Source organism: Humulus lupulus, chromosome 6 (genome assembly GCF_963169125.1).
Source record: "Humulus lupulus chromosome 6, drHumLupu1.1, whole genome shotgun sequence".
In the NCBI taxonomy this organism is placed as follows: Eukaryota; Viridiplantae; Streptophyta; class Magnoliopsida; order Rosales; family Cannabaceae; genus Humulus; species Humulus lupulus.
Window position 1 is genome coordinate 51,599,794 of NC_084798.1, and position 22,314 is coordinate 51,622,107.

Genomic DNA, 22,314 nt, shown 5'->3' on the forward strand with positions numbered 1-22,314 from the left:
AACTTAGATACAGTAAAGCCTCTCGCTCTCTTTGGATATGGAGTGGAGGATGTCGTCTAACTATTCACTTTAGCGTTGGTTTTTGGGGGATGATTATTGGCCCTCCCTTTTGCATTGTTACTTGTTTTCGCTTCATTTTGATTCAAGATAAGAAAAAGGAAATAGAGAACATTTGGGAAAGAATCAAGCTGTGGGTTGCTAAATGGTTAAAGAGTATAAAAGGTTTTCTTCTATTTTCTTTTTCTGATTTGTAAACGGACAGGGAATTTTTGATGGAATTTTGTTATGTTTATGATTGTATTGTTGGTTTTTATGTTTTTAATTATGGCTTGTTTTGTTAGGCATTATCCTATGTGAGTCTAATTTAGGTGTTCAGCGTAGTAGGTCTCCTTTGGATGTACTAAGTTCATGAACAACAGTTGGTTTCTTATCCAAAAAAGAAGTGTCTTTTATAAAAATATATTTACCAAATAAATCTACTTGGAGGTCTTTTGTTTAAAACAGTATATACATATGTTTTTTCCCCCGCTTTTCTTTTCTTTTTTGTTTTTGTTTTGTTATGGGTTGTATGTGTGTGTGCTAGGAAATTATTGCTGAAATATATATAGTAATTTTTTTTTATCATTTTCTTTTTCAGGATCTTGATACCAATTTGAATATTGATTATGATATGAAGCTTAAACTATATAAACACTGGTTAGATCTATACAAGACCTCTGGAAAAAATGATTTTCATTCTTCGAAACAAAGATTGTTCTTCACTCTATGTAAGTAAGCCTCATGAGTTCTTTTATTTTCCCCAATATCAAGCATAACAAACTTAGTGATGCAAAAATTAATTTTCCATGGTTTATACTTTGTGTAATTTTTACCATTGTAATAATATATTAACGTGATTATGTTGGTATAGCTTGCTCCTGCTAATATATATATATATATATTTTCATGTTTTCTTTTCTTTCTATTTTTTTTCCTGTTCTCTAGGCAACAGTTATCGGGATATATTGCATTGCAATAAAAAGCCCTTTTACCTCAAAGGCTTGGAAGATGACTCAAGTGTCATGGATGGATACATAATGCATTCTGTGAGTGTGAAACTTGTTCCTTTTCATTGAAAGGGCTGGTGTTGGAGAATCATAAGGGGCTCGAGGGGTTTTTTTTTTGGGGGGGGGGTTGGGGATATTGGGGTTTGCAATTGCATAAAATACTTTACAATGATTGACAAAGAGATTTTTATGCAGTTAAATCATGTCTTCAAAACTAGAGATATTGTGACAAAGAATGATTCTAAAGTGGCCAAGGATCGAGAGAAGTCCAAGGATGAATTACCTAATGATGATAGTTTCCTTGATCAGGGATTTACTCGTCCCAAGGTAGTATTTATTGTATTACTGCATTTGATTGATTGTTAGACTATGAATTGGGTGGGTACAAGTACAACACAACATGACAGTGACCCATTTCATGTCATTTGTAGAATTTATTGCAATTTATGCCATGCAAAACATCCAAAAAAAAAAAAAACACTTCTACCCAAATGATTGTGATTCTGAATCCTCTTTAAACTCAGTGACAAAATAATTTTTTATTATGATTGCTAGGTTCTGATTCTGTTGCCGCTGGCAAGCATTGCGCTTCGTGTTGTTAAGAGGCTTATCCAACTGACCCCTTCATCTCACAGGGTAATTGGCTTTCTTTGAATTGTGTAGAAATAAATGTACTGTGATTTGACAAGATATTAATAATTTAATATGTAGTTCTGGTGTTTCAGTTTGCTCTCTTTTTTGTTTGATGGAATAGCTGTGATTTTCAAACTACTTTATTTCTCAATTTTTTGAGAAAAAATTATTTTGTACTTAGAATAAATGTTCAAATCAGGATTGCTATAGCAGGCTAAGTCTGCAATACAAGATATATACCTCGAAATCTTAATATTTCTAGTTTTCATTGAGATTCGACATTTTGATTTTTTTCGGGAACAAATATTTATTTGTCATTAACTATTGTAGGTTTCTCTGGATTTTTCACACTAAATTTTCTAGATTTTTTCGGTAAAAAAAATCAAATGCTATTTGTCTGATTTTTCAGGCTACTGTGGAGCACATGGACCGATTTTCTAAGGAGTTTGATAATGAAGATGTTGAAGACAGTGAGGACGAAAATAAAGAATCTGGAAGCGGCCAGGATTTTGGAAATTTAAATTCTCAAAAGTCTTCAAAACCTTCTGACTTTGATTCACTTTTTGGCGGGATTAATAATGATCATTTTGTATTTGGTATAAAGTTCACAAGGTAATCTCTTTTACATACAGCTTTTGACTTTGAAGCTATTAAAGTAGAACTGTATTGTAGGGTTAGGTGAGGAGCTTAGTTTTAAAAAACTAATGAAAAAGAATTACATAGCTTTTATTCTGAGGATTATTTGAGCAAGTGGAGAGGCTAATTTATTCTTGGTTTCAGATTGTATATATGAAGAACAGTAGGGAAATAAATTTTATTTCTATATTTTTTACAATCTAAAATAGAGTATATATAGGGGAAATACAATTAATCACCCTCAAAGAACTGAAACGATTAGAATACAAAATAAATGAAATATTAAAACCAGAAACTTCAAAATTCGTAATTGTAAACACCCCCTCAAGCTGGATTGTAGATATTGATAAGTCCAAGTTTGTTTACAAGAAAATCAAATACTCACTCGGACAACCCCTTTATGAGAATATCAACTAGCTGTTGATCTGTATGTAAATATCTAATACTTGTGATTCCTCCATCAATCTTCTCTTTGATGAAGTGACGATAACTTCTACATGTTTAGTTCGATCACTATGTATAGGATTATGAGCAATGATGATGGTAGACTGATTATCACAATAAAACTGAATGAGAGCTACATACTCAATTTTTAACACCTCTAGTAGGCGTTTAATCCAAATTGCTTCGCATACTCCATAGGCCATGGCTCTATATTCTGCCTCTACACTGCTCCTCGCAACCACTGTTTGCTTTTTACTTCACCATGTAACTACATTACCCTAAACAATTGTACAATACCCAAATGTAGACTTTCTATCATCAACTGACCCAATCCAATCTGCATCTGTGAACACTTCAACTTTCCTCTCGTTTGTCTTTTTGAAGAAAAGACTTTTTCCTGGTGTTTGCTTAAGATACCTCATAATTTTATATACTGCATTGAGATGTCCTTGACAAGGATCATGAATATATTGACTGACTAGGCTCACTGCAAAGGCAATGTCAAGTCTAGTATGTGAAAGGTAGATAAGCTTCCCTACTAGCTGTTGGTACCTCCCTTTGTCAACTGGACTTCCTTCAAATATTTTTCTCGTCTCCAAGCTCAATTGGAGTCTTGCTGGGCTTGCTACCACGTATTCCTGTCTCCTTTAAGAGATCAAGAGTGTATTTCCTTTGGGACACAGAACTCCCTCTTTTGCTTCTAGCAAATTCCATTCCCAGAAAATACATGAGAGCACCGAGATCTTTGACTTCGAACTCCTTTGCCAACCTTTCTTTAATCATACTCATCTCTTTAGTATAGTTGCCAGTGACAATTATGTCATCAACATACACGATCAGAACTGACATTTTCCATTCGACTAAGTGTTAGATAAAGAGTATGGTCAGTCTGACTTTGCACGTATCCAAGCCTCTTGACAACCTTTAGAAAATGATTGAACCATGCTCGAGGAGATTGTTTTAGATCGTAGAGAGATTTGTTTAGTTTGCAGATTTTAGTTGAATTGGGAGATTCTTCAAAACCCTGAGGCTGACTCATGTACACCTCTTCTTCCAGCTCTCCATTCAAGAAGGCATTTTTTACATCGAGTTAATGCAATTCCCAATCCAAGTTGACTGCTAACGAGAGCAATACTCTGATAGTATTGAGTTTCGCAACCGGAGCGAATGTCTCATTGTAGTCAATTCCATAAGTTTGAGTAAACCCCTTGGCAACTAATCAAGCTTTGTACCTCTCAATGATACTATTTGCATTGTACTTGAATGTAAACACCCATTTGCACTCTATTATCTTCTTATATGGTGGTAATTCCACCAATCTCTAAGTTCCCTTCTGTTCGAGTGTTTTTATCTTTTTGAGAACTGTTGCGTTCCATTGAGGAGTATCAAGTGCTTCATTGATGTTCCTGGGAATCACAATATTTGATAGATTAGAGGTAAAAGCTTTAAATGGAGATGATAATTTTGAATAAGAGATGAATTTCGAAATAGGGTGTTGAGTACAAGATCTAGTTCCTCTTCTTAAAGCAATAGGAATGTCTAGATCTGACTGAGTTTTTGAGGGGAGTACCTGAATCATTTGCGGGAAGTGGTTCTATCACCGGATCGGGCTCTTGACTATGATGAGGATTTGTGACTTGTTTATTTCTTCTGGAGTACACCCGAAGGTCTTTTTGTAAGTCTTGAGGTCTTTCTGTTTCTAAGATGTTCGAAGAAGAAGAAGGATTTGCTTTTTCTGGTTCTGAAGAGAATGGAGTGTTTAGAGGTAATTCTTAACCCCACGACCACTGAGCTTCTTGCTTGTGATGACTGTGCTCCCCTTGAAGCAAGGTGGGGGTGAAATATGGAACTTATTAAAAAAAAAGTTACATCACTTGAGATGTATGATTTTTTTGTGAGTGGACAATAGCAACGATAACCTTTCTGGGAAGGAGAATAACCCAAGAATACTGTTTTTATTGCTCTAGGATCAAGTTTACTACGATTGTGAGAGTGAACGTGAACAAAGGCAGTGCAGCCAAAGACTTTGATTGGCAAAGAATTTGAAGGAGTGTGAGGATAGGGTGATTGAAGGACAGAATATGGTGTCTTGAATTGAAGGGGTCGACTTGGAAGACAGTTAATGAGGTAAGTAGCAGTGAGAAAAGCATCTCCCCAAAGATATTTTGGAACATGCATAGTGAACATGAGAGCACGGGCTACTTCCAAGAGGTGGTGATTTTTCTGTTCAGCAACCCCATTCTGTTGTGGAGTATCAACACATGAACTTTGACGAACAATCCCATTTTGGAGAAGGTAGGGACCAAGAGTGGTATTGAAATATTCAGCACCATTGTCGGTACGAAGTATTCTGATAGAGGTTTGAAATTGTGTTTGGATCATATGATGAAAGTTTTGAAAAACCTGACATGTATCAGACTTATGCTTAACTAGATAAACCCAAGTAATATGTGTGTGATCATCAATAAACGTAATAAACCAACGCTTTCCATGAGAAGTAGAGACCTTGGAGGGTCCCCAAATATCACTATGAACGAGAGAAAGGACTAGGTGTATACATCCTTGGAGGAAATGAAACACGTGTATGTTTGGCCAATTGACTGATATCACATTGAAATTCAGCAACCTTTTTATTGATAAATAAAGATGGAAACAAATGTTTTAAATATAAAAAACTTTTGGATGCCCAAGTCGATAATGCCACAACATAATGGTGTTAAAATGAGAATCAGAAACAGAGTTTGAAACAAAAGCATAAAGAGAACTTGGAACTTTGTTGATTGGATGCTGTTTGTCGAAGAAATAAAATTTGTCACGAATCCTAGTACTGCCAATCATCCTCCTCGATGATAGATCCTGAAATTGGCAAAAATTGGACACAAATTTAGCAAGACAATTGTTATCGGAAGTCAATTTGTGAACATAAATTAAATTGCATTTTAAAGAAGGAACATAAAGAACTAATTTAAGAAGTAAATCAGTAGACAATTTAATGGTGCCAATTTCTGCAATAGGGGATTGAGTGCCATTTGCAATCTTGACACTAGACTTTGTTGAACAGGGACAATAAGAATCAAACAAATGAGATGAATCTGTCATGTGATCTGTTGCACTAGAATCGATTATCCACGGAGTTTGGGTAGCGGAAGAGAAATTAGCATAATGTACCACTGAAGCACTATGAGATTCATATCCAGATTTGGGTGCCATGGAAGATCGACTCAAGAGAGTATACAATTGTTCAATTTGTGCATTACTGAAGAAAGGGATAACAGTATTTTTAGGTTCACTCTGAACTTGGTTGGCCTTTTTGTCATTCTAGCGACGAGGAGTCCAGTTTGGTGGTTTTTCGTGAATTTCCCAACAAGTAGACCGGGTGTGACCATGACGTTGGCAATGGTCACACCAAGGTCTGTCACCCTTCTAATTAGGTCGATGATCAAGATTGGATTTGCCAGATTGTGGTGGGCCAGTTTTAGAAACAAGTGGCGAACTTTCAATTGATTGTTGTTCCGAGTTAGTGAGCATGACACGATGGCGTGCTTCTTCACGCCTGACCTCAGAGAATGCTTCTTCAATATCAGGAAATGGAGAGCGACCAACCAGACGACTTCTAACTTCATCCAGACTGTTGTTCAACCCAGTAAGGAACTCAAAGACGCGTTCTTTCTCTAGCTGTTGTTGCTGGATTGTAGTGCAGTTGGCACATAGTGGTGTGGTATCCAGATACAGATCAAGTTCCTGCCATAAGTCTTGTAAATCAGAAAAATATTGGGTATTAGTTTGACTACCTTGCTTAATCTCTTTGAGTTTGGTGCGGATCTCAAAAATTTGAGAAGTGTTACCAAGGTCAGAGTACATTTTTCGAGCAACGTCCCATACTTACTTAGTAGTCTTGAAGAATAAATATCTGCGGCTAATTTTTTGATCCATCGAATTAATTAGCCATGCAAGAACTATAGAGTTTTCAGCTTGCCATACCTTGTACGTAGGATTCATGGACGATGGTGCCGAGAGATCACCAGTGATGTACCCAAGTTTCCCACATCCACAAATGATGAGTTTGACTGATTGAGCCCACAGAAGAAAATTTTTTCCATCAAGCTTGTGGGCTGTGGTATGAAGAGAGCTATTATCATGGCTATACAAATACTCCACTTGCTCTTGCCCAAACATGCATTTCTTCTTATTCGCATAAAGACGATGTTGATGAAGGCGTTCCAACACCAAAGTGAGGTGGCTGAGATGTTCTTCCAAGGATGAGCTATAGATTAGAATGTCATCAAAAAATACCAGCACAAATTTCCTTAAGAAATCACGAAACACTTCATTCATCAAGACTTGAAAGGTGGCTGGTGTATTAGTGAGGCCGAAGGGCATGACAAGGAACTCATAATGCCCTTCATGAGTGCGAAATGCCGTCTTCTCCACGTCCCGAGTAGTGACTCTAATCTGGTTGTATCCAGACTTTAAGTCCAACTTGGTAAACACCCTTGCGCCATGAAGCTCATCTAATAACTCATCAATAACCGGGACTGGGAACTTGTCAGCGACTGTCTCACAATTTAGAGTCCTATAGTCCACACAATACGCCAACTCCCATCTTTCTTTTTTACCAATAATACAGGACTAGAAAATGGGCTTGTGCTTGGCTGAATAATTCCTGCTTGTAGCATTTCAGTCACTAGGCGCTCAATCTCGTCCTTTTGGACCTGTGCATATCGGTATGGGCGCACCGAAATTGGACCAGCCCCAACTTGGAGATTGATGGCATGCTCGCTTATATACGTATTAACTGGCGGGTCGATCGGTTTATCGACTGAACTTATCCCGAACCATGAAATCGTATCTTCAAAGGGAAGTAATGGAAGGAATTTACATAAACCACCAACCTTAATTGTCCCCGATAAAAGGGGGAAGATAAGTATTGGGTTGCGATCTGTTTGGGGGTAAACCAGGTGGCATCACGAACACGGACTCAAACTGCTGTAGTACGGATGCAATCTCAAATGGAAGTTGCTGCTGTGGTGCCTCTACCTCCGTAGAAATTGCCCGAACTGAACCCAAAACCCCTGAGCCTCCTTTTCCAGTGCCAAAATCATCTCCTTGAGTGATATAGGAGACTTGCACAAGCTTTGGTCTCCTTGTAATGTCCTTTTCCATTGCCAAAATCATCTCCTTGAGTGATATAGGAGACTTGCACAAGTTTTGGTCTCCTTGTAATGTCACCCACGTCCCAGCCATCTCAAATTTCATAACCATTGTTCTCCAATTCACTTGCATATTGCCAAGGTTTTCTAACCATTTAATAGCTTAATTTACATCAGCCCCTCCCAGCTCCAATGGTAAGAAATCTGTCACCACCCTTAAAGCTCCCAAGTCTAACTCCACTTGAGCACATATTCCCTCAGTTCTAACCTTACCTCCTGTACCCAAAAGAATCCCATAACATGTAGTAGGTGTGATTGGAATACCTGTTGCCGGGACCACATCCATAGAGATAAAGTTGTGGGTTGCTCCACTATCAATCAGAACAGTAACCGGTTGTTGCCCAATATGCCCAGCAAGTTTCATAGTATGGGCAGAAGGAATCCACACTAACGAATTAAGGGACAAAGTTGCCAGGGTCTCCTCTGTAACCAGTGTGCCGCCTGAGTTTGGAGATGGTGGTGGTGACTCCTCCATTTGCACTGAATCCTCCTCATCAATCATCAATAAAACTTGCAAGGATTTCTGTTCACACTCATGGCCCCGAAATAATTTCTTATCACATTTAAAGCATACCCCACGAGCCTTCTTATCTTGGTATTCTGCCTTTGTCAACTTATGAAACTGTGATTGTTTAGGTGTTGGAGCCGTGGGGGGTTTGGCAGTAGTCGATGCCTGAGAAGATGTAACCGACGGTACCAGGGATTTGGCTATGAACGGGTTGAACGACTGTCTTATGGGTGTTATTGGGCTCAAAGTAGGTTTGGCAAGAGTAGTTCTGATTTGCTGGCCCGTATTCAACAATTGGTGGCCTTCTTCTATTCTCTGGACTGTGTCCATGATTTGGGCCAGGCCCACGGGCTGTAAAATGTGCAAAGCAGCCCTGATGCTCTCCTTCAACCCACGGACAAAGCTTCCCTCCAGAATATGGTCTAGTGCATCGGGTACTCGAGAAGCCAAGAGTTCTCAGCGAAGGTGATAGTCCTTGACGGTGGTTGTTTGGGTGACAGACAACAATTCTTCGGAGATCGACCTAGGCAATTCGAAAACGGAGGATGATGAGCTTTTTCAAGGTTGCCCAAGAGATGATTGGTCGGCACTGGTTCTCCCACTGAAACTAGGTCAAGGCATCTCCATCCAACCCAATGATGGCTGTCTCCAACATCAACGATTCAGTCAGGCGAGTCAGAAGAAAATAACGCTCTGCCCTATAGATCCAAGCATTTGGGTTCTCCCCATTAAACAACGACAACTCCATGCGCGGTGGCCAATAATCATGACCGTAACTCTGCCCAGAAAAATACGACTCGACTGGCGGCGGCGGTGGTGGTTGATCGCCCCTTGCCGGCGACAGAGCTGTTGTAGTATTGGTACCCGACGAGATTGGCTTCGGAGCTGCAGAGTGCTCCCCGTCCCAAGCACGATGTTGACGGTCGGCGTCCTTGGCTGTTGTCTCGGCATTCGGCTTCCCTGAAGATTGCATCCACTGAGCCAAATGAGCCACCATGAGGTCCATCTTCTTCTCCATCTTAGGTAACCGTTGCATATTTGTTTTCAGCCCCCCTCTCTTTGGGATATCGCTGCAATTTCGAACGAAACTCTAGCAGTTGGCGGTGAACCTTCGATTGAAAGGCTTCGACTCGTTCCTCCAGTTGAATGTCCTTCTTCGGTCCCATGGTGATCCAATGCTCTGATACCACTTGATAGACTATAGCTACCAATCTAGTTACCAAATAGCAATACAGTAGAGGAATAACAAAATGAATAAATGAAAATGCTCAAAATGTTGTATTAATCACTAGGAATTCGAGAGCTAGCCTCTCCCCAATGGGTTACACCCTACTACTTCCCTTCCCCTTCTTGCAGCCAAAAATACTCTCTTATATCCCTATCCCCACTGGTACTAACGTGTACCTGCCCGCACAGACAAACTCAACTCATACAACTAACTCCTAACCAATTCCCCCAAACTATCAGCTGCTGCTAGCCTACCTTAAGCCCTCCTATTCCTTCTCGCATACACATACATAAATGGTGGTCTATCATTAGCCTGAGAGCCTAGAACACGCTGGATCGAACTGGTCTGGGACGTGCGAATGGACAGAGGGACAACTTGATTGGTGCACGAGTGAGAAGACCTCACTTGGAGTACTTTGAACGTTGTCTGAAAGCTGAGGAACGATCATCGAAAAAAATGGAGAAAAACAAGAGGGTGGTCAGGAGAGGGAGGTAATCGAGAGACTTAGTGCTCTCATATCATATGAAGAACGGTAGAGAAATAAATTTTATTTCTATATTTTTTACAACCTAAAATAGAGAGTATATATAGGGAAAATACAATTAATCGCCCTCAAAGAACTGAAACGATTAGAATACAAAATAAATGAAATATTAAAAGCAGAAATTATTCAAATTCGTAACTGTTAACGGTATATTTAGAGTTTTTTTAAAAACTACCAATCAAGTTTTAGTTGTGGCAAGTGGCGTCACATCCTTGAAATCATGGTGCTGGATATGAAATATGAACAAAAGTTTAAGTATATGGACTATTAAATTGTTAGATTATGTTTGCTGGCATCTGCATGGTGCTTTGGGTTTCTCTCTTTTCTCTCTTGGCTTGTGTTCTGTGTGTGAAATTTCTGTTGATATGGTGGCAGTGCAGAGTAAAATGAGCGTGTAGATAGGTTTTCTAACTCATTTCCTGCTGTATTTATGCATTCTTGTTTGTCAGGCGGAGCATAAAACTGTACAGTGATTTTTATTCCTCGGATATTATAGTTGCTTCTGCTCTTGGTTTGCTTACAGTAAGTCATCTAACTTTTTCTATTGTTTTAAGTTTTTAAAGTTTCTTTTTAGGCTTTTTTTTAAAAAAAAACCTTTTTTTTAAGGAGAAAGAGACATACTATTAATCATTTGAACAATACAAGTTATAGAGACATGCACACACTCTAGCTATAAAAATGAGACATGTGAGCCTCAAAAATTGAAAACAGGGGAAAAGAAGAAGAAAAAGTTCATGCATATTTTATAAGCAAGATTTATTTCATAGTAACTTATCCCTTTTTAGTTATGTGACACTGTCACTAAACTTTGACTTCTTGCATTGTAAATTTATAAGCAAAACCATGACAACGACTTAAATACCCCCACAGGAACTTTTTGTTTGTTTATATGTTGCTATGAATTCAGCTGTTTTATATTTCTTCTACATCTGTTAATTTGAAACTAAAAGATAAATTTGTCATGATGCTTGGTCTTGGAAAACAAAATTGTTGAAAGGGGAAAATGTACTTTCAACAAAAGCTATCTGTGAATCTTAATGAACTCTGGCATCTGAGGGATACATTATTTTTAGACTTATTTTAATCCGCTGTAACCAATATGGAAGTGATAATGAACACTGTTCTTGCCAGAAAATGGGGCAGGCAGAAAAAGATAAGGACAAAGATGTTGACTATCTTTCTTCTATAGAGGTAGTTTGTTAATCCTGTTGTTTTACCGTGTTGCTGTTTTTTTGGCTGGTCTGTTCTTGTTTTATGCTTTTGTAGTTTCCTTTCAGTTAATGCTAGGTTGTTTATCTGATGAGCAGGTTCTCATTATTGATTATGCGGAGGTCATCGCTATGCAGGTAGGTTGTGAACAGTTAATTTAGTTTCCATAAGTATGTATAATAACATTGATATCATTTGTTGTACCTCTAACTTTTCTTCTCTATTAATAAATTCAGAACTGGTCTTATTTGTCATCTGTTGTTAAACAATTGAACCTTATTCCATCAAAGCAGCATGGAACTGATGTTATGCGCATAAGGCAATGGTATGTTCTAATTAATCTTTTGCTCGTGATATTAACTGTATGTTTGTGGTTGAGTTACCTCTTCATTTGGGGTTTATCTATACCGTTGTATTTTATTTTATCTCTTGTTTTGATGTAGATTAATGCTAGGTACACTCTCAACTCACTCACAAATTATGCACACAATGATGTATTATTAATATTAACCACAACTTAAAATGTGAGGGCCTCACATAAATTTTTTAATGAAAGATATTAATGACACATTGTCGTGTGCATATTTTATGTGTGAATTGGGAGTGTCCCTAGCATTACTCTTTCATTTATCACCTATACAGCATCAGTTTTATATCATTGCTACTGTTTTTGTTGAACTAAAACAGTCGACAAAACAGGATTATTTCTGTTGTATTATTCCATATACACAACTGTGTATTTATCATGTACAAGAACCCTATTAAGGGAAAAAAATCATATAAGAAAAACTGAATAAAAATACATAATAAAATCTCATAACTATACCCTAAAATCATGGAACAATAACTGCAATTTCTATCCTACAGCTATACACGGATTAGAGAAAAGATTTTCCTACACTCCCCCTCAAGCTGGACTAAAAATATTCTCCATAGCCAGCTTGCTAGTTAGAAAATCAAATTGCTTTTTACTAACCCTTTTGTAAAGATATCTGCCACTTGCTCTTTAGTAGAGATATAAGGCATGCATACTTGACCACTCTCAATTATCTCCTTGATAAAATGCTTGTCTACTTTTTTTTTTTGAAAAGAGACAAGGTCAATTAATGATTGACCCCCAATTTCATTAGAAACCCTCACTTAAGGCGGAGGAAAACCATGGATCATTACATAGAAAAACCAATACCTAGAACATAAGTACAAGTTATACATCAGATACGATTCTAATCATGGTCACTATCGTAGGATAAAATACAGCCCCAGTCTCTATTGAGATCTTGAAATGAAAGGTTTTTAAAGTATTTTGTCCTATAGACCCATGTTGCAACCCAAAATTTAACTTTATCCCACACCTCTACACTCTTCTTTTCTATATTGTCAAAAATTCTGCCATTCCTTTCTAACCATATTGCCCAAAGGATAGCCAATACAGTAGCTGTCCATAATCTAGCAGACCTCTTCCCCCCATCTATCTTGCAAGACAAGAGATCAACACATTTTTTTGGCATGCACCAGCTTAATCCAAATTCTCTCAGTAATCTATTCCATAGGCCTTGGCTAAAAGGACACTGAAGAAATAGGTGTGGCAAAGATTCATCAGCATTCTTGCAACATGCTTGTCTACTTCAACATGTTTTGTGCGATCATGAAGCACTGGATTGTGAGCAATCGCGATTGCTGCCTTGTTGTCACAGTACAACTTCATAGGTGATGACTGAGATGACTTCAACTCTTCAAGCAATCTTTTTATCCAAATAATTTCACATATGCCATGAGCAGCAGCCCTAAATTCAGCTTCAGCGCTGCTCCTAGCCACCACAATTTGTTTCTTGCTTCGCCAAGTGACTAGATTCCCACCAACAAATGAGCAATAGCCCGAGTAGATCTTGTCTACTATGCTTCCAGCCCAATCTACATCCGTATAAGCTTCAATCTCTAGATGCCCTCGTGGTTTGAACAAGAGACCTTGTCCAGGTGTTCCCTTTAGATACCTTAGGATTCTGTAGACAGCATCGAAATGCATTGAACTAGGTGAATGCATGAATTGACTTTCCATACTTATAGAGAAGGCTATGTCTCGTCATGTATGGGACATATAAATCAGTCTCCCAACCAATCTTTGATACAACTCTTGGTCCTTGACCTCTTCAGATCTACAGGTTGTAGTTTAACATTAAGTTCACTCGGTGTTTCTGCTGGTTTGCAGCCCATCATACCTGTCTCATTAAGGAGATCTAGCACATACTTACATTGACTAACAAAAATACCTTCTTTGGACCTAGCAAATTCCATTTCAATAAAGTATTTCAAAGTACCTAAGTCCTTGATTTCAAACTCCTCACCAAGTCTTCCTTTCAACTTTGCGAGTTCATTAGAATCATCCCTAGTGAGTACAATATCATCCACATATACAATTAGAATAGCCACTTTACCCTCTTTTGAATGTTTGTAAAACATTGTGTGATTTGCTTGACTTTGAGTGTATCCATAACGCTTTAACACCTTCCCAAAGCGTTCAAACCAGGCTCTCAGAGACTGCTTGAGTCCGTATAAGGAATTTCTCAGTTTGCGAACTTTTCCTGCTCCAAAGTGATTTTCGAATCCAGGTGGAAGACTCATAAACACTTCTTCTTCTAGGTCTCCATTATGAAAGACATTTTTTACATCTAACTGGTGTAAAGACCAATTAGAGTTAATTGCTAGAGACAATAACACGAATAGAATTAATTTTAGCAATTGGGGCAAATGTTTCTTGATAATCTATTCCATATGTTTGAGTAAATCCCTTTGCCACTAGCCTAGCTTTGTACCTCTCAATACTTCCATCAACTTTGCCTTTTATTGTAAACACCCATTTACACCCTACAATTTTATTTTCCCTCGACAACTCTACAATTTCCCAAGTACCATTCCTTTTTAGAGCATCCATTTCCTCAAACACTGCAAGCCTTCAACTCGGTTCATCTAGAGCTTCCTAAACATTCCTAGGCACAACCAGTTCTAAAATTTTAATAGTAAATGCTTTATAGGATTCAGAAAGGTGATTGTAGGATAGATATTTGGCAATAAGATGTTTGGTATAGGCACGTGTTCCTTTTCTAAGAGCAATGGGAAAATTATCTAATTCAAGATTTCCCGGGGCTAATTCTGGGGTAGGCTCAAGAGCAGAATTAGAATTTGAAGTATGTTGAGATGGCTGAATAATTTGTGGGATTGAATCGAAAATAGGAATAAAGGAGAATTACCTGGAATACTTGAAGAGCCATTGTCCAGGGTTGGCAATTGACTAGGTGTAGAGATGATTATGGGGTCTCTACTTCTTTCAGCGACATTCTTCCTTGAATAAACCACAGGTTCAAGATTGTTACGATTTTTAATCAAACGTAGCATTTCTTTTTCTAACAAATCAATTTCAGATTTGGTTTCAGTGGAGTTAGTTTCCTTAACAACAATATCAAGTATAGTCTTAGGTAAAGGTTCAACAGTTTCCCAAAAAATTGATTCCACTAAATTCTCTCCCTGAATTAACTTTTTTGAAAAATAAGGGATATTTTCCACAATAGATACATCCATAGTTATGTGAATGCATTTAGTAATAGGATTAAAACATTTATATCCTTTCTTATTAGGGGGTATCCCAAAAAAACACATTTTTCAGCTCTAGGATCTAACTTAGAACTAGACCGTTTAGGAATGTGGACATAGGCAGTACAACCAAAAATTTTCAAAGGTAAATGAGAATTAATCCAGGAATCGGGAAATAATTTTTATAAACTTTGTAATGGAGTAATATAATTTAAAATTTTGGTGGGCATCCTATTTATCAAATAAGATGCCATAAGAATGGCATCACCCCATAAATATTTTTGGAATTTGCATATAAAACATCATAGCATGAGCTGTTTCTAGCAAATGTCTATTTTTTTTTCGTTCAACTACACCATTTTTGTTCAGGTGTATTTGGACAAGTAAACTGATGCAAAATGCCTTTGTCTTTCAAAAAATTCCCAAGGATATTATTGAAATATTCAGTTCCATTATTAGTTCTTAAAATGCTTATTTTTGTTTGAAATTGAGCTTCAATCATTTTGTAGAAATTTGAACAAATCTTCTCAACTTCATTTTTTTCTTTCATCAAATTTACCCAACAAAGACGAGTATGGTCGTCTATAAAAGTAACAAACTATTTTTTTCCAGAATTAGTGGTGACCTTAGAGGGTCCCCGAACATCACTATGAAAAATATAAAAAAGATTTTGAAGAACGATAAAAATTTTTAGTATAAGATTTACGTTGGCTTTTGGCCAATAAACAACTTTCACATTGAAAAGATGAAGGATTCATCCTTTTAAACAAAGATGGAAACAAATGTTTTAAATAAGAAAAACTAAGATGACCTAATCTATAATGCGAAACCATTATTTGATAATGAACAGAAAAAGAACCAATGCTACTTAGCCCTTGAACAATTTTATTCTTAGAAATATTGTCTTCAAAATAATAGAGACCATTAATCATCTTAGCACTGCCAATCGTCTTCCCCGAACTCTGATCCTGAAAAAGACAATGAGAATCATGGAAAATTACACAACAATTAGAATCTCTTGATAATTTACTCACAAATAGAAAGTTGTAGGTTAGATTAGGAACATGAATAACAGATTTAAGATCTATTCCCTTGGACAATTTTATAAGACCTTTTCCTGCAATAGGCGAGAAATTAACGTTTGCAATCCTAACTTTTTTTTCACATGAGTAAGGTTTATAAGAGTCAAACAAATTAGAAGAATTTTTCATATGATCAGAAGCTCCAGAATCAATTATCCATGGAGCATAAGTTGGGAAAATACATTTTAAAGCATTTATTTCTTTACCTGAATGTGCAACAGAAGCATTAGGAATACCATATGAAGATGAGGTGGATTTCAGCATTGCATGAAGATGAGTCATCTGCTCCTTAGTGAAAGGAATAGCCTCGGGTTCATTGGCAGTAGGAGTGCGACCAGATTTTTCAGCCTTACTCTTCCAATTTGCTGGTTTTCCATGGAGTTTCCGGCAAGTCTCACGAGTGTGGCAAGGTTTATTACAGAAATCGCACCAAACACGAGGTTTCTCATCAACATTGGGTGGATACGAGGTGTTCCTACTGTAGCCTCCTCCAACAGCAAGAGCTGATCCTTCAATAGTAGTGCCAAGAACCTTTTTTCCCAACATCACGCTCCTCCTACTCTCCTCTCTTCGAACCTCTGATAAAACTTCACCTATTGGAGGTAAGGGCTGCCTTCCAATGATTCCCCCTTCACTTCATCAAACTCAACATTGAGACCAGCGAAGAATTTATAAATCTGGGTTTTCTCAATTGTTTTTTTATGGTGTTTACCATCTTCAGCAGATTTCCATTCATAAAGCATCGAAGAGATCCAAGTCTTGCCATATTCGCTTCAATGAATTGAAATATTTATAACGTTGTCCTCCCCTTGCTTTATTTTTCCAAGTCTGAGATTCAACTCAAATACTTGAGAGTGGTTTTCGAGATCTGAGTACATCTCAATAACATTGTCCCATAGTTCTTTTGCAGTAGGATAGCACATATAATTTGAGCTCATATCTTCCTCCATGGAGTTAACAAGCCATGCCATGACCATAAAATTTTCAGCATCCCAGGTATCGTAGTTTGAATCTGTCTCTACTGGAGCCTTCTTCTCACCATTCAAATACCCCATTTTTCCTCGACCTCTCATATACATCTGAACCGATTGATACCATCTCAGAAAGTTGTCACCATTCAAACGAATGGTGGTGATTTGGACAGAATGGGATTCGATAGTGGTGGATTTGGTTGGAATTGGAACAATGGTGGAATCAGTGGGATTGGCTTATGTGGTGACTGATTCACTACTGTCTGTCATGGTGGAATGCGATTTCTTGGTGCAATTTAGGGCTTAGGTGCGACAAGGGAAACAATTGACAAAGTCGACAAAACAATGTGGGGTTGGTTCGATTTTTTAGATTTGATTTCTTGCTCTGATACCAAGTCGACAAAACAGGATTATTTCTGTTGTATTATTCCATATACACAACTGTGTAATTATCATGTACAAGAACCCTATTAAGGGAAAAAATCATATAATAAAAACTGAATAAAAATACAGAATAAAATCTCATAACTATACCCTAAAATCATGGAACAATAACTGTAATTTTTATCCTACAGCTATACACGGATTATACACGCATTAGAGAAAAGGTTTTCTTACAAAAACCAATGGGATTCTCCATTGCTACAGAGATACTAGTTTCCTTCAACCCTTAGCACACAAATCTAGCCATATAGTAGTGTTGGGAAATATGATATATTCGTTCTTCACTAGTTCAGTAATATCAAATATTTCTTTATCTATTTGGGGACTTTTGTGCTGCACCATATGAGTTTGTGAAGCATCATTTGAAATTGGTTTATGTTTCAAAGAATTTGCATTATTTTAGGTGAAATATTTTGTACATCGGTTTACATGTCAATTATAATCTCCCCTATCTTTGTTTTTTGTTATTATGTGTAGGTACTTGGATGGGTATGCAAGATTTTATAGGCAAACAATAATGCTGTCATCTTATTTGAACCCAGGTACCATTCATGCCTACCATTTAAAAAATATTTAGAAAGATTTGCAGAGACTCAATATTTTGTGTCTGCATAACACACACACATATATATGTTTGTATATATATTATTTTTGAATTGTGTATTTTTAAATTAAAAAGTTTCATAGTTTCCCTCTGCCACAAGCGAGGGCTCTCAATCTATTTGGGAGGGAGGTCACTCATGGACATGTGACCTTTGTCTCTTTTTTCACAAAAATATCAATTTTACCTTTGTTAATTTTTTTTTCTCACTTTAGATGGTTAAGAAGTATATCAAGTCAAACACATAGTTGTTTTATTTCTTCAAAACCATTTATTAGCTTCTGTCAGTTCGATCCACTACTGACCAACCTGCATCTCCTGGCATTAACATTTTTACAAGTCAAAGTGTACTTAGAAGGAAAACAAAGGAGTGATATAATTTTTTTTACTAAATATAATTTTAAAATTTAATTTTTTTATATATATGATACCTGTACATTGGCTTAAACCTTGGACCAGTCACACATTTATTGACCCACCCAACCACCTTGATAGTCTCAAGACATATAGCAACCCAAAATTTGATCCTTTCCCAAATATACTCCAACTCGTCTTACTTATCTTGAAAGTTCTTGTCATTCCTCTCCTGCCAAATGTTGCATATAATAGCCTTTTACAAACTATTGGGTCTTCATCTGATAGCTGCTCCTTGGAACAATCCACTATCTAAATTCAGCTAGAACCTTATGCCATAAAGTCCCTGCAAATTGACAACGTAAGAAAATGTGATTTGTACACTAGAATACTTCTTACAAAGAACGAGTTGGATAGGAATTCAAAAATAAACAACATGAAGGACGAACATTTTTTTTTCCTCAAGACTATATTTGATGTATTCTAAATAATAACTTGATTTAGAATATCCAAAGCTTTATTTTTTTAAAAAAAATTCATTAAATTTTCTATAATAGAAATTGTACTCTTTATCATCATTAACAATTTTATTCTTAAGAGAAATTAGCGAGAATGACTTTTTTTCAAGTGATTTTGCGCTCTGGCCTACTTTTGATAATTTTTTGCAAAATGACATGTCTAAAATTCGATCACATGTCTAAAATTTTCGACCGACTATTTGAATTTTTTGATCAGCTATTTAAATTGTCAGAGAACATTTTGCAAAGAATTATCAAAACTAGGCTAGAGTGCAAAATGACTTTAAAAAATAAGTCATTTTGCCAAGGGACCCTTTATTCTTAGATGTTGCAGATATAAATGCAACGTACATGTAATCAGCATTAACAGTTTTAATCTTAATTGTTGCAGATATAAATGCAATGTTCAATCACCAGTGTCTTAATTACCAAGGAAAGGTGTGCTATTTTTACTTCTTTTGGTTTTTGTCCAAATTAGAGAACATGAAACAGAAATAAGACCACCTATTTTTGTTTGTTTTGTAAGGTTGCTTTGGAAATTCAGTGAGCACATAATCCCTTTATTTTTCAATGAATAACTATGATAAAATCTTCAGTTTTCCCCAAACCCCTAGCACATTAAAAATTTGCTTGTTCATATTGAGGATAAATTCCATGAATAATGCTAGGGATCCAACTATGTAATACCAACTGATCTGATAGGTGACTTGTCAACATGCAATTGGTGGTTGCTATAAAATCTATTTGTGTCAGTTTAGTTCACCAACTGTAAAATGACAACTCCCATACCACATCTTTGATGATCGGTTGTTTGCAATATCTATGATGATCAGTAGTTTGCAATATATATGATGATCTTTATTTTATATGTAAAGGTGAAGTTGGAGTGTGAATGTAAAGGTGTCCTTCCCAAGGTGGTGCTTCAGGTGCAACAGGTAATCATCTGTCACTATCTTTTTAATGCTGTATGTAGGTATTTTGTTCTATGCAATTTTTCAGAAAAGTTTTACTTATCCAAGTAATGATGCTTAGCAATTGCTTCCACTACACTTATTGGCTCCTTTTTTAGTGATCTATTCAACACAATCAAAATAATTATTTTGCTGTAGGCTGTTTGTACAGGTCAAGTTATGATTTTGATAAAATTTTCTGTTGAGTATGGTTTGAGCATTCTGATAGACATCCACAAGGGGGTAAAATAGAAAATTAATACTAATAGACTGGATTTAGTGAAGGGGCATTTTGGTATTTGTAGTGAGGTTAGTGGGTGAGCAGGTATAGTTGTTAATACTTTCACTTTTGAAGGAGCAACCATTTTCCAACGAGGTTTAGCCCAGGGAATGGAGACATTCTGACCTGCGGTTCTCAGCTTATCAAAAGAAGTTTTACATAAGAGTATTTCTGAATTATCAGGCAACCATACTATTTGATCTTCTAATAACCAACAAATCCTCTAAGTGCTCAACATTTTGTAAGCCGAATCAAGTCTGTTACTTCTCTATCATTTAAGTTCCTGCGAAAGTGTAACCTCCAGCTAGCCTCCTCACCACCTACTAAAAAATCCGTGATTGTTCAAAGCTCGCTCCTCAATCAATCTAGGGTTTATGTGCTTTCAGTTTCCAAACCCATTGAGGTGTAGGTTTCAAATTGGAGCAGTAAATTTGACTGTTTTAACACTTATCTTGGGCTTTCTGAAGCATTTTGATGCGGTATTTACTAGAATTTTGTGGGCTACTGGGCTTGATAGCATTCAGAATTTAGCATGCTAAAAACAAATTAAAAAAATATAAACACGAAAATAAAGGACTTGATTTAGGAAAGAAGAAAGTAGCTATGGGTACTTACATATCTTGATAAAGGAAAGAAGAATATGATGTAGGAGGAGGAAAAAGATTAATGGAACGAATCAAAGAAGAGAAATGGAGAGGACAATAAAGCTATTAGATATAATGGTGATTCTTTAGATGATTCATCGAAATTTACGTCTTGATCCAATTTGAAACCTATGTATTGATTCAATTGAGGAAATCACTTCAAATCCTGAATTAGTTTTTTTTAAACCTTAATAATGTTTGAATTTGGGATGTCATGTTTAAATGTTAATAAAATGAAAACATATATATGGCTTTCAGCCGACTGAGCAGTGCTTGGGGTTTTGTTTTTATTGTTTAAATTTCTTATTAAATAAAATCCATATGCATTTATAAATCTTAAGACTGAATGAAAATTCTTATTTCTCTTCAATAATTATTTGTGATTCCATTAGGTGTATTCGCTTCTTCCAACTTGAATTTCTCAACCCTCCTATGAGCCTGAAACACAATAGTAAACAGAAGCCAACAATGTAATAGATATGGCGTCTGCACCAATTCCCTGTTATTCAGATTGCTGAGAATTTGAGACCAAGGAAAAATCACCCGTTCTAATGAAAAACCACTTGGTTCTCTTCTCTTTTCATTCTTTTTGCCTTTCGGCTATGAAAATTGTATCTTATTTAATCACAAATAAGGAAAAAATTAGTACTGCACAAAGAAACATACTTTACGAAAGCCTTTTGATTAGATTGTAACTCAGATGATACCCAAACATCTTTTATGGATATATATATATATAAATATATATTTATAGGGTGATTTATATAAACATGGATATAAATATAGATAAGGGTGATTGAATACTAGTGTTAGCACATACTTAAATTTAGAGGAAAATCAGCAATTTATCGGGCTTATAACATTTTAGGAAATGTTAAGAAGAGTAAAGCTGGATGAGATTTTCTAGGAGACTTGATGAGTTGTTGGTATTTATTTTATTTTATTTTACCATTTTTTGTATTTGAATTTCAGATAGGTGAACTATCTTCTTTATTTATTTAATGAGTTAATCTATTTTGCAACCTTTCAACCATACAGATTTACCAGAGATTTGGTGCAGACACAGTAGTAGATATTGATGATGCTCGTCTTGAATATTTTATGAAGAAGGTATATTCTACTCTGACATTAGAATTTAGGTTGCATAATTTATTATTCCTCTCTCGAAGTGAGTATTTGACTGCTAACAACAGTAATATATTTGTGTCTAGCATTAGGATAAACATTTTGGTGGGATTTTCTCTATATTTGATCTATAAAAATGTACATTAAAAAGTAAGGTAGTTGAAGAAAATGGTATGAGAGAAATTATTTTTATTTCTGTATTCTCTATCTTTTACAACATAGAACTAGGCTATATATACAGCATACATCTAAGACCCTTCATATTAAAAAATAAATACAATAAATAGGAATTCCTATAGACT

At 36.3% G+C, this 22,314-nt stretch overlaps 1 protein-coding gene across 3 annotated transcripts in view; it reads left to right on the plus strand.

The window, feature by feature from the left end:
- LOC133782165 (protein NUCLEOLAR FACTOR 1) overlaps positions 1-22,314 on the plus strand; it is a 53,134-nt gene that overhangs the window by 16,691 nt on the left and 14,129 nt on the right. For 2 of the 3 annotated variants that reach the window (XM_062221372.1, XM_062221373.1), the window contains exons 8-20: positions 638-767; positions 985-1,085; positions 1,242-1,373; positions 1,602-1,682; positions 2,089-2,291; positions 10,699-10,771; positions 11,381-11,440; positions 11,557-11,595; positions 11,695-11,783; positions 18,018-18,082; positions 19,405-19,451; positions 19,889-19,948; positions 21,926-21,997. In XM_062221372.1, coding sequence (XP_062077356.1) covers positions 638-767; positions 985-1,085; positions 1,242-1,373; positions 1,602-1,682; positions 2,089-2,291; positions 10,699-10,771; positions 11,381-11,440; positions 11,557-11,595; positions 11,695-11,783; positions 18,018-18,082; positions 19,405-19,451; positions 19,889-19,948; positions 21,926-21,997 — 1,152 coding nt within the window. The remainder of the gene's footprint in view (positions 1-637; positions 768-984; positions 1,086-1,241; positions 1,374-1,601; positions 1,683-2,088; positions 2,292-10,698; positions 10,772-11,380; positions 11,441-11,556; positions 11,596-11,694; positions 11,784-18,017; positions 18,083-19,404; positions 19,452-19,888; positions 19,949-21,925; positions 21,998-22,314) is intronic. The other variant, XM_062221374.1, reaches the window with a different exon arrangement.